Below are 12,417 nucleotides of genomic sequence, written 5' to 3' on the forward strand. Positions count from 1 at the left end.
TACAGGTGTGAGCTACTACACCTGGCCGATAATACAGTTTCTAATTAATTTGTATTTCCCTAGTTCCTAGTGAGGTTAAATGTGTTTGCATATTTATTGCGTATTTGTGCATACTTTTTGCTGAAAAGCCTCTTTGTATTTTTGCATTTCTCTCTTGAGTTGTCTTGATTGATTTATAGTTCTCTTTTTCTTTTTCCAAGAGACGGAGTCTTGCTCTGTTGCCTAGGCTGGAGTGTGGTGGCTCTGTTATAGCTCACTTCAGCCTCCAACTCCTTGGCTCAAGCAGTTCTCCCACCTCAGCCTCTTAACTAGCTAGGACTGCAGGAGCAAGCCACAGTGCCTGGCTAAGTTTTAAATTTTTTTCACAGAGTATGGAGCTTGCTATGTTGCCCAGCTGGTCTCAAACTTCTGGGCTCAAGCGGTCCTCTTGCCTTGGCCTCCTAAAGTGCTGGAATTACAGACGTGAGCCATCATACCTGTCTTTTCTTTTTTTTAAGTATCAAATTCTTATGTATGTTGCTTAGGTCAGTACATAGTCAGCATTTATATTTGGTCAAACTGTGTGAAATTGTTAACATTGAGCTGTTTGAACTAAAGAATTCCCATTTCATTTAGTTCAGCCCAGTATTATATATTTTTCCCAATTATTTGCACGTACTTTATTTTTATGTAATCACTTTTGTTAATATACTGTGGCTTCATTGAGTCTTACTTTAAAAGGCTCCTGTTGATTATGTGAATGTTTAAACTCTTTTTTTAGGACTTGATTTCATCTGAAATCAGTTTATTTTTGTCATAGGGATTTAATTTTTCTACATTTGTGGACAGTTGTCCCAACACCATTTATTAAATGTTGTGTTTCTTCTCCAACAGTTTTGGAATGCTACTTTTATAATAAATTTTGCTATTATAGATGTATGTCTTCATTTTTGATTTTATTACATTAATCTATGTGGTTTTCCTGTGGTGATGCTATTCTAGTTTTAATTACTAGGTTTTTGTAATATTTTGGTATCTCTTAGAGCAGGTTGTCATTGTTTTTGAAGTTGCATTGCCTCTTCTTATACTGTTCTCTTACAGATGCTTTCCAGAATCATTCTTATGCTCTTGATTTTTTATTTTAATGACATACAGTCTCCGGAGTAGAGATGAAGAGAGAATTTCTAAGCCTGGGGCTGTCTCAACTCCTGTAAAGCATGCTGATGATCACACACCTAAAACAGTGGAAGAAGTTACAGTTGAAAGAAACGAGAAACAAACACCTTCTCTTCCAGGTAAGCATAACAAAACACTAAGTTCAAGAAATGTTTGCCATTAGAGTAAAGTAATTGTTAGGATTTACAGAAGATTTTAAAGATGCAATTATTATTGTTCTCATGTGTGAATTTGTCTGCATATGACTTCCAGCGTTTTCCTTATGGGTAGCAGGTTGGCACAAAGCAGTAGCCTTTCATGAATGTTATCCTTTACTTTCTAGATGGAAAATGTTTATCATTAACAACTTCTTGCAATTAAGAAAGTTGTTTTCCAACACTGCTCTTTAAAGAGAAATATGAGATTGGCTTCAAAAAGTTAAAAAAAAAAGTTATTTTGCTTTTTTGAAAGTGTTTTCATAAACATCTTATTGATTATACCTTTATTTATTTATGGTTTTTTGTTTGGGTTTTTTTTTTTTTTTTGAGACAGAATCTCACTCTGTCACCCAGCTGGAGTGCCGTGGTGTGATTAGCTCACTGTAACCTCAAAATTCCTGGGCTCCAGCTGTCTTTCCACCTGATCCTCCCTGCTACAGGTGTGCACCACCACACCTGGCTCTTTTGGGTTTTCTGGTTTCTTTGTGGGGTGTTTTTTTGGGAGAGATGGAATCTTGCTTTGTTGTCCAGGTTGGTCTCCAACTCCTGGCCTCAAACAGTCCTCTCACCTCAGCTTTCCAGAGTGTTGGGATTACAGGCGCAAGCTGCTATGTCCAACCCAAGAACCCTTTTCAGGCTGTCTGTGAAGACAGAACAGAACAATCAGCAGGTGCTAAGATCGGCTGCCTGGGAGGCCTGGAGATTCTGTTTCTGATGTCTTTCACTTCCTTCTCTCAAATCATCTTTCTTGCTCTGCTTGCTTAGTGGCAGAAATATGGTTATTGAAAACCAAATTTTAGCATAATGAGGAAAGGTAGCTACTTGGGTAGTCTTAACGGGGAAATGGAGGAATTCTCTCTTCTCATCTATTTTTGTTATTCGTTCCTAAAGAATAGATTTTTCAAATTCTGATTGCTGGAATTATGGAAAACACAGGTGACTGTGTAACATACCTACTTGTTATAAAGACTTCAGAATTTATTACCATAAAATGTACTCTAATACATGTGGTAGATATGTTCCTCATCAGGTTCTCTGAACTTATGAATCATATATTGCCTGGTTGCTTGCATTATTATTCCATGTTTTTCTAAAGTGAGTCCTACCCAATTTTTTTTTTCTTAGAACCAAAGCCTGTGTATGCCCAGGTTGGGCAACCAGATGTGGATTTACCTGTCAGTCCATCAGATGGTGTCCTACCTAATTCAACTCATGAAGATGGGATTCTTCGGTAATACAATTTTAAAGTTGCATTGTTTTCTTTGTTCATTGTTAGGCATTATTTAGAGTAGGAATTTAATTGTAAACCATATTGCATATATTTTTTAAAATAGTACATACCACCTAATACTATGATTAGTTTTTTTATTTAACATTCTGCTACTTATATATGATAGTCAGTCAGAAATTAGACAACAGAGGAAATTTTTGGATGCATTCTTTCTCACCACTGTCTCCTGCCTAGTTTTTAAGTTAGGAATTAGAAAAAAAAAATTTCTATTCAGACATCAGAATTTCCACAGCTTTCCAATGGAGCATTAAAAAAAAAAATTGTGTTTCTCAATCTCAGCACTAGTGGCATTTTGGGCCAGGTAAGCGTTTATTGTGAGGGGCTGTCCTGTGTATTGTGGCATGTTTAGCAACATTCCTGGCCGCTAGATGCCAATAGCAGTTCCCTAATTGTGACAATTAGAATTCTCTCTGGACATTGCCAGATGTTTCCTTGGGGGCAGAATCATGGTTGAGATTGTTTGAGAACCTGTTCTAGGGTAGTTAGCAACTCAAAAGTAAGTTTTTGCTATCTTAACACCTTTCATTACTTTACATTTTATACTTGATAGAATTGAGATGTAAATTTGTAAACAAATTTCAAACCATCATGATCATCAAATTAGTATTTTGTTTGTTTGGTTAGTTTTTTTTTTTTTAACAGGGTCTTGCTCTGTCTCCCAGGCTGGAGTGCTGTGGTACGATCTCGGCTCACTGCAACCTCTGCCTCTCGGGCTCAAACAGTCCTCCCACCTCAGCCTCCTGAGTAGCTGGGACGAAAGGACCCACACCACCACACCTAGCTAATTTTTGTATTTTTAGCAGAGATGAGGTTTCACCATGTTGCCCAGACTGGTCTAAAACTCCTGGGCTCAAGCAGTCCACCAACCTCAGCTTCCCGAAGCGCTGGGAATACAGATGTGAGCCGCCATGCCCAGCCCGAATTAGTTTTTTATTGGCGCCGGTAAAGGGGACATGATGTGAATAACTGAAAATTGGCAGATTTCCTCAAATGGGTTGGATCTGGACCCCTGACTCTCATATTTTCATTGCTAAAGAAAATTGGGTGGTTGTCTTAGACCCAGCTAGGTAGATAGAAGTAGTTTCTGAAAGAGATGGGGCTTTTACAAGTTTAAAATTGTACAATTTTAATATTAGGTAACTGATAATTGAACCTTTTATAAATTGTGAAGGCATAGGTAGTCCCCTTCTTTTTCCTTTCTTGGGAATTGCTTGAAAATTTGCGTAAGTGTTTAAGGTTTAGGAAACCGTAATGATAAGATTCCAGAGACGGGCCGGGCGCGGTGGCTCACGCTGTAATCCCAGCACTTTGGGAGGCCAGGGCGGGTGGATCACGAGGTCAGGAGATCGAGACCATCCTGGCTAACACGGTGAAACCCCATCTCTACTAAAAATACAAAACTTAGCCGTGCATGGTGGCATGCGCCTGTAGTCCCAGCTACTCAGGAGGCTGAGGAAGGAGAATGGCATGAACCCAGGAGGTGGAGCTGGCAGTGAGCCAAGATGGCGCCACTGCCCTCCAGCCTGGGTGACAGAGCAGGACTCCATCTCAAAAAAAAAAAAAAAGAAAGAAAGAAAAATTCCAGAGACCTCCTTCCCTGGGAGAACAAATACCAAAGAGGATTTGTGGATGTGGGCAGGATTAGTAGCTGTGCCAGGAAAGGTTTGGTTTTTCATTTAAAGCCAATGAATGGATTTGATGCAGAAGTGAGTGAGTCTGTTTTGCTGTTGCAAGTAGTTAATATAATGCCGGCAGGACAAAGTATAAAATGTCAGTCATCGAAGGCACATGACACTGTTGGTGAGATTTGGCCTAAAGTTGTCTTCTAACAGTGGTTTTCAGAAGCCAGGTTTTACTAAAGGGTGGATACTGTGCTCAGTTTTTTTACTTTCTGAAGCACATTAGATTGGTCAGGGTTAGAAGAGGATTTCCAAAGACCTATAGTCTTTTGTTTTTGTTTTTGTTTTGTTTTGTTTTAAAGAGGGCCTCACTCTGTCACCCAGGCTAGAGTATAATGGTGCGATCATTGTTCACCATAACCTCAAACTCCTAGGCTCGAGGAATCCTCCCACCTCAGCCTTCGAAGTAGCTAGGACTACAGGCAACAAGCCACGAAACCCAGCTACTTTTTTTGTTGTTTTCTGTTTTGTTTTGTTTTCTAGTAGAGACAGGATCTTGCTGTGTTGATCAGGGCTGGTAACAAACTCCTAGACTCAAGCAGTTCTCCTGCCTCAGTCTCCCAAAGTGCTGGGATTATAGCTTGAGCTACCGCACCCAATTAGACCTGCAGTCTTAAGGACTTCGAGGAAATATTTAAAGAGCTTTCAGTACAGTGGGTTTAGGAGAGGAATCTATGAGAATGCTTTTGACCTGGCTAGGATACCACTACAACCAAGGGACTTGGACCATTTGTAGCTGGTAAATAGTTTCATGGAGGGATCAAGGATGCCACCAGCCAGTGAGAGACCTCATCTGATTCTCAGGCTCTTACTGTTATGACAAGTTGATGTTAGTTCCAGGTCAGGTCACCCAATCAGAAGTGAATAAATAGTAAGTTCTGAAAGTTAAGGTGGTCCCCTTAGGTGGCTTAAAGAGACTAGAAATCTCTCCTTCCTCAGCACATTCATTCATTTATTTGACTTGTGTTTTTTTGTTGTTATCTGTTAGTTTCTAACAATTTGGTTATTACATAATAAAGACTATAGGGATTTTTTTCTACACGTCTTGTCAGAATAGGTAAAATAGTGTATTTTCTTGGCTAGGAATGTGGGAGTACTTATGAATACCTAGAAAGGAAATATTGTGGATAATTTTTAATTACAGTCTGTTTCTGTCCAGTCAATTCTTATAAGGCATCTTTTAGTATTTGTTTTGAGGAGTGTCACAAGGTTTCAACACTACACTGATGCTAGAGGTGGGTGTGTATGCATTATTTTTTTTCCATTCAGAGAACTAGAAAGGGACAGAGATTGGATGTGGGGCTAATCTAGAAAGGCTGAATGACTATATGATTTGTATTGTAAAACTCAGAGGGGCAGCCAAGGAAGTTAACTACTGTCAACTACTGAAAGAGTCCACCAACTGCAAAGTTTTTTTTAAAAATCACTATCTATTGCATGTAGAAATCACAATGCTTGGAGCCTTATTTTGACCCATCGTGTCAGGAAAATTAGCCAATTTATAGTTCAATTTCTACCTTTATTTTAAAAAATTTGACTTTTCAGTTATTTAATAGAAATGATGCGTGATTTGGGGTAGAAAAAATGGAAGATGTTTTTAGCCATTGGGAATGTACCGTGTATTCCCAAGACTCTTTGAGAGTTGAGAGAACATTGTTTTACAAAGTAATTTTATAAATTAGTTATGTAAAATAATACTTGCATATTAACTTTGAATATTCCAAAACTTTGTTAATCAGAAAATAGTGTTATTAAGTCTGGTTTGAATTCTAACACTAAATTTTATTTAGTAAATCAATGGTGTGTGAGAAATTTTAGAAATGATGTTTCTTTATTAAATTTTGAATGTAGTTTTCACTCTAGTGTTTGCTATAATGTTTTAAGCTCTTCTTAACTGTTTCAAATGAAATATCTGTTTTAACAGACCCAGCATGAAATTGGTAAAATTCAGAAAAGGAGATAGTGTGGGATTACGACTGGCTGGTGGAAATGATGTTGGAATATTTGTAGCTGGCGTTCTAGAAGATAGCCCCGCAGCCAAGGAAGGCTTAGAGGAAGGTGATCAAATTCTCAGGGTACGTCAGTATTGCAACTTACATGGGTTAGAAAGTACTTGGATCACCAGAAAAAGGTATCAAACAACAAGCTTACTACTGTAATTAGATTGTAATCTGTATGCAGTCTCCATTAAGCCAATTAAACTTTCAAGTCAGAATCCATCAAGTCTACCTTATGCGTAACTTCTCACTTCCCATTCTTGTATCTTGCTCTTGTTTACTGCTATATTATGTGTTAGTAAAGAATATGACATTTCATTTCTACCACTAGTGTTCACAGAAATAGAAGAAAATAAGTCTTATATCCCGATGATAATATCTACCAGGTAGTCTTTGGAAGTTCAACTAAACGTTCAGACTGGCAAGACTCTGCCATGGGCCACAACTTGCCAGCAAGCAACATCCGGTGTTCCACTCCCATGTGAGTCATCTTGAAGCAGTCCGCACAGCCTCTGGGACCTTCTTAACCCCAGATAATGGCTCAGGCACAGGGAGATGGAATTCACCTTAAAGGCAGATGTGTAAGCTGCCTGGCTTTGAAACTTCATGCTCCACAAGAGACAGGATCTGTTACACAAATCAGCAAAGCCCAAGTTAGATGCAGATTATCAAGAGAGTCTATAGAGTCCTCCCTTCCTTCCCCATAAACAGTGTCATCTAGTGACATGGTACCATCTTCATCTGTCTCCTGTTTCTTCTTAAAATATCCAAACCTCCATTTGATTTGCTAGATTAAACTATGTCCCATTTTAATCCGAAGGTATCTGTCCGTTGTAAGCTCCTGTATTTATTCTGCTTCTCCACCACAAAGTCTTTACCGTGGCCTCTCTGTTCTGGTCTCTTTCTGTATTCAGCCTGCCTCTTGCCAGTGTCCTGGATTCAGCCCCCTGTCTGCTGCAGAATCTTGTAGCTTTGTTCACTTTCTTTTTCTGTCTCCCGTGGTTCTTCATCTGTCTTCCACTGTCTTATTTGTCCTGTTTTGCTGTTGAACTTGTTGAAGGATGTGGTTGAGGCCCTTGCCTGTTTTCTTGTCAGTCATTGTGGTCATAGAGTTTTACAGCCTGGCTTCCACCTTCACCACTACTGAAGCTCAGTTTTCAATAAACCATGGCTGAGCTAATGTCATCCTCAAGCCTCATTTTCCTTTATTTTTTAGCAGCGTTTTGACTGTCTTAATCTTTTTTGAAGTACTGTCTTCCTTAGATTCCATAATACTGCCATTCTGGTACTCTAATTTTTTTATTCTTTTCCTGCCTTCTTTACTGATACTTTTAAAACTTGGGAATGTTGGTTATTCTCTGCTTCTCTTGCTATACTGCCTCTTTCTTGGGTTTGGTTGCTCAAGTGAGCAGCTCACAATCAAAATCTTTTCACTCTGAGCGATTTCCTGAGCCCTGTCCTTTGCTCATTAAATCCTCCTCTTTTTCCCTTCAAACTTAGCATGTCAAAAAGTCAAGGCATCATCGTGACTTCAGACCTATTTCCATGTGATCTGATATGGTGATTCTTTCTGAAGATGTTTACATAGTTGTCAATCAAGTTATGTCAAAAACAGTTAAATACAACATGTATAATAATGTTCACTATACCAAGGAAATTAAAGAGACCTATTTTCTTACCCACCTCTTAATCCTGTTTTGAAATAATCAGGGCATACATTTTTTAAATGTGTTTTTTTTTTTTTTTTTTTTCTTAAGACAGTGCCTCACTGTCACCCAGACTGGAATGCAGCGGTGTGATCATGGCTCACTGCAGCCTTGAACACCTGGGCTCAAACGATCTTCCCCTCAGCCTCCTGAGTAGCTGGGACCGCAGGCATTCACCACCACACCTGGCAAATTTTTGCATTTTTTGTGGAGACAGAGTTTCACCACATGGCCTAGACTGGTCTCAAACTCCTGGGTTCAAGCGATCCACCTACTTTGGGCTCCCAGAGTGCTGGGATTACAGACATGAGTCACTGCGCCTGGCTAAAAAATGTTTCTTAATAGTTCAGTTTTGTTTTGTATCGTAAAAGTGGTGCATGTCAGATTTTTTTGTTTGTGGGCTTTTTGGCTTTTTTTTTTCTTTTTTTTTTTTAAATCTGGAAAATTTCCAAAAGGTGGAAAGAAGAAAACCTGCCTGTAATGCTGCACAGAGTCACTGGTGACGTTTTGATAAGTTCATTTTGGCATTTAGAAGCTTCTAATGGAAGTAAACATTTACTTGGCAGACACTGAGCCTGCGTTACACAGGTGCTGTTACAGGGACGCCACAGCGCAGACTGTCTTTTTAAGCCCATTTTCTTTTGATTTTTCTCCTCAGCAACTTGTAAAAAGTTATCTTTTTTCATCTAAATTGGTTAAATTTTACAACAGATTATCTTTAATGTCAGGACACACTGAATCTGTTTAAATAAATTTATGCCTTCAACTCACTTTATTTACTTTCTGTTTTTTTAAAATTAGAGGGTATTCTTTTCTCCACAGTAAAATAAGTTTTTTCCTCTTAAAGACGTGATATTTTCGGCCGGGGGCGGTGACTCACGCCTGTAATCCCTGCACTTTAGGAGGCCAAAGCGGGCGAATCTCCTAAGGTCAGGCGTTCGAGATCAGCCTGCCCAACATGGCAAAACCCCGTCTCTACTAAAAATATAAAAAAAATAGCTGGCCGTGGTGGTGGGCACCTGTAATCCCAGCTACTCGGGAGGCTGAGGCAGGAGAATCGCGAATCACTTGAACCTGGGAGGTGGAGGTTGCGGTGAGCCAGGATCGTGCCACTGCACTCCGGCCTGGGCGACAGAGGGAGACTCTGTCTCAAAAAAAAAAGTGATATTTTCAAATTAGGTAGACTGAGAGTATCTGTGTATGTTACTTTCATATTCTTAAACAGCCAAGAATGATTCATGAAATCTTATTTTAATAGGTAAACAACGTAGATTTTACAAATATCATAAGAGAAGAAGCCGTCCTTTTCCTGCTTGACCTCCCTAAAGGAGAAGAAGTGACCATATTGGCTCAGAAGAAGAAGGATGGTGAGATGCTGTCAGAAAATGAAGGAGATAAACCTGTGGAGTTTAAGGACTTACAAAGGGATTTATTCCATTTTTAAAAAATAAGTCACTCAAAGTTGAGTGATGAATGAATTTGTTAATCTCAGAGAAAGTTACATATTCTAAGTCATTTAGGGGCACAGAATTTCAGATGATTCTCATTAGCAGAGCATGCTAATAGTACTAACCTTTATAGTATTCTCATTTAAATAAAATGCCGTCCAACCCTATACAAGTGATAGAAAGTGTTGATTGATTAGCCATCAGAACCATACAAAAGTATATATGAGCAGCTTTCAAATTTTGTGCTGATGTTTCTAAGCAAGACACTCAGTTGTTTATTAGCATTAATTCAAGAGAAAACTCCATTTTTTCTGTAATAAAGTAGATACAGTTTTCACTAAGAGCCAGGGTTCTCAGCCTTGGCACTGTTGACATTTTGGACCAAATAATCTGGTTTTAGGGGCTGTCCTGTGTATTGTGGATATTTAGGAGCATTCCTAACCTCTGTTCACTAGATGAGATGCCACTAGCACACACCCCCTACCCTTTCAGTACACAGATGGGACAGTCAGAACTACATATTGGCAAATGTCCAGTGTTGGATGGCAAGGGATAAAATTACCTTTATTTGAGAACTGCTGATTTAGACATGGAAATATCTATAATGTTTGCAGATAAGTTAGATGATATAATAGAAAACAAGCATGTGGCTTTTGACAAGTTACTTGATGTATTTTCTGCATTAGTTTCCTAATCTGCAAAATGGACATACTAAGAGTTTCAGTTCTTACAGTGATGAATACATGAAATAAAATACTTAATATAGTACCCGGCACGTAGTAAGAATTTGTTGGATACTGTTGTTGATATTATCATAGCATCTTTACATAATATACTCTTTGAGATTGTTATCCCACTAAATATTGATAATGTGTTTGTTTTTATTCCTTTTAGTTTATCGTCGCATTGTAGAATCAGATGTAGGAGATTCTTTCTATATTAGAACCCATTTTGAATATGAAAAGGAATCTCCCTATGGACTTAGTTTTAACAAAGGAGAGGTGTTCCGTGTTGTGGATACCTTGTACAATGGAAAACTGGGCTCTTGGCTTGCTATTCGAATTGGCAAAAATCATAAGGAGGTAGAACGAGGCATCATCCCTAATAAGAACAGGTAGGAATGCTTGGATACTTCTCATAGAGTGAATCAAGTAAATGATGATAGATAATTTCAATCCCACTGGAAAATTTTGGTAATGTAAAGAATTATTTTTCATTGTATTCATATCTATAACTGGCTTAGCTTTACAAACTCCTCTTTATTATAACCATTAAGATTTAAACTGCATGTGAACTTCTATCTAGTATTGTACATTTCATTTCATTGTGGGTCTTTTTCCATTTTGCATTTTGAATGCCCTTACTTTAATTTTCTCCTTTCCTGCGTAGAGCTGAGCAGCTGGCCAGTGTGCAGTACACACTTCCAAAAACAGCAGGGGGAGACCGCGCCGACTTCTGGAGATTCCGAGGTCTTCGCAGCTCCAAGAGAAATCTTCGAAAGAGCAGAGAGGATTTGTCCGCTCAGCCTGTTCAAACAAAGTTTCCAGCTTATGAAAGAGTGGTTCTTCGAGAAGGTAGTTTATTTTCTACAGACTAACCTAATACCCTTTAACGTCAATATGTTTAAGAAAGAAAAGGTATAAAATATGCTGTTTTCCGTGTGAATTTCTTTCCAGCTGGATTTCTGAGGCCTGTAACCATTTTTGGACCAATAGCTGATGTTGCCAGAGAAAAGCTGGCTAGAGAAGAACCAGATATTTATCAAATTGCAAGTAAGTAGCTTCAGGGCTAACTTAAATGAGGTTGGGAGTTACACCTCTAAAGTGAGTGAGTTCTGATTCACTCAATAAAAATAAGACTTTTTGTCAGTGAAAAATTGCGGTTTATCCCATTCTTTTAATTTGGTGAGAAAACCCCAGTGACCATGTCCTTGTTCCACCAATTCTTTTAATGAGAAAAAATCACTGTTTAGGAAACTCTTGGCTTCATATGAAAATTGGGTAACATACAATGTCGTGGAATCCTCACAGTCATGCTCTGAGGTAAGGAGTATAATATCCATGTTACAGTTGAGCAGCCTGAGACTTGGATGGTGATTGTGTGGATCCTTACCAGTTTCTTCAGTCTAAACTTCCTGGTGACCCTCAGTGAACGAGTGACAAGACTCGGCTTTGACCACGACCCTTTCTTGCTCCATTCCAGCTCTTACAGTCATTAAACTGACAAATACACAAATAGTTGAAAAGGGTAATAAAACAGTGCTACTGTTATCAGCTGTTATTATTGCAGACATTTATAACAAGATAGTAAGTATAAGTATTGAGGTTGCACTGCTTTGTTTGCCAAATACGTTTTGCTTACAGATCCTTGTTTTATTTACTTTATTTTTTTAGAGACAGAGTCTCACTCTTGCCCAGGCTGGAGTGCGTGGTTAGATCATTGCTCACTGTAGTCCCAAACTCATGGGTTCAAGCAATCCACCCACCTCAACCTTCCAAGCAGCTAGGACTACAGGCGTGTGCCAACACGCCTAGCTAGTTGTTTATGATTATGATTATTATTATTATTATTTTTGTAGAAACGGGGTCTTCCTATGTTGTCTAGGCTGACCGTGAGCTATTGGGCTCAAGTGATCTCTGGCCTTGGCCTCCCCAAGTACTGGGATTACCAGTATGAGCCACTGCACCCGGTTTTGTTTTATTTTTAAACTGTTTTTGTAACTATAAAAGTGCCATTCTCTGTTTCGAAAAGTTGGAAAATTAATTTTTACACATATCACCACCATATATTTTATTCCATTGTATTTTTCCCACTCTTTTAAGCATATTTTGGCAAAGTTTTATTTATACTATTTAGAAAAGTTTATATCCTATTTTCCTTTTTCATAGGTAATGGCATATTTTCATTTTATTATTCTGCAATTTTTGGTTCATTTAGCCTTTTT

At 38.6% G+C, this 12,417-nt stretch overlaps 1 protein-coding gene across 2 annotated transcripts in view; it reads left to right on the plus strand.

Annotated features, from left to right (window-relative positions):
• The window catches only part of TJP1 (tight junction protein 1), a 263,802-nt gene that overhangs the window by 221,986 nt on the left and 29,399 nt on the right, over nt 1-12,417 (plus strand). For both annotated transcript variants that reach the window (XM_011995773.1, XM_011995774.1), the window contains 7 exons: nt 1,135-1,274; nt 2,478-2,583; nt 6,247-6,397; nt 9,284-9,392; nt 10,368-10,587; nt 10,863-11,047; nt 11,150-11,245. In XM_011995773.1, the coding sequence (XP_011851163.1) occupies nt 1,135-1,274; nt 2,478-2,583; nt 6,247-6,397; nt 9,284-9,392; nt 10,368-10,587; nt 10,863-11,047; nt 11,150-11,245 (1,007 nt within the window). The remainder of the gene's footprint in view (nt 1-1,134; nt 1,275-2,477; nt 2,584-6,246; nt 6,398-9,283; nt 9,393-10,367; nt 10,588-10,862; nt 11,048-11,149; nt 11,246-12,417) is intronic.

The sequence above is a fragment of the Mandrillus leucophaeus genome, unplaced genomic scaffold, assembly GCF_000951045.1.
Source record: "Mandrillus leucophaeus isolate KB7577 unplaced genomic scaffold, Mleu.le_1.0 Scaffold498, whole genome shotgun sequence".
NCBI classification, from domain to species: Eukaryota; Metazoa; Chordata; class Mammalia; order Primates; family Cercopithecidae; genus Mandrillus; species Mandrillus leucophaeus.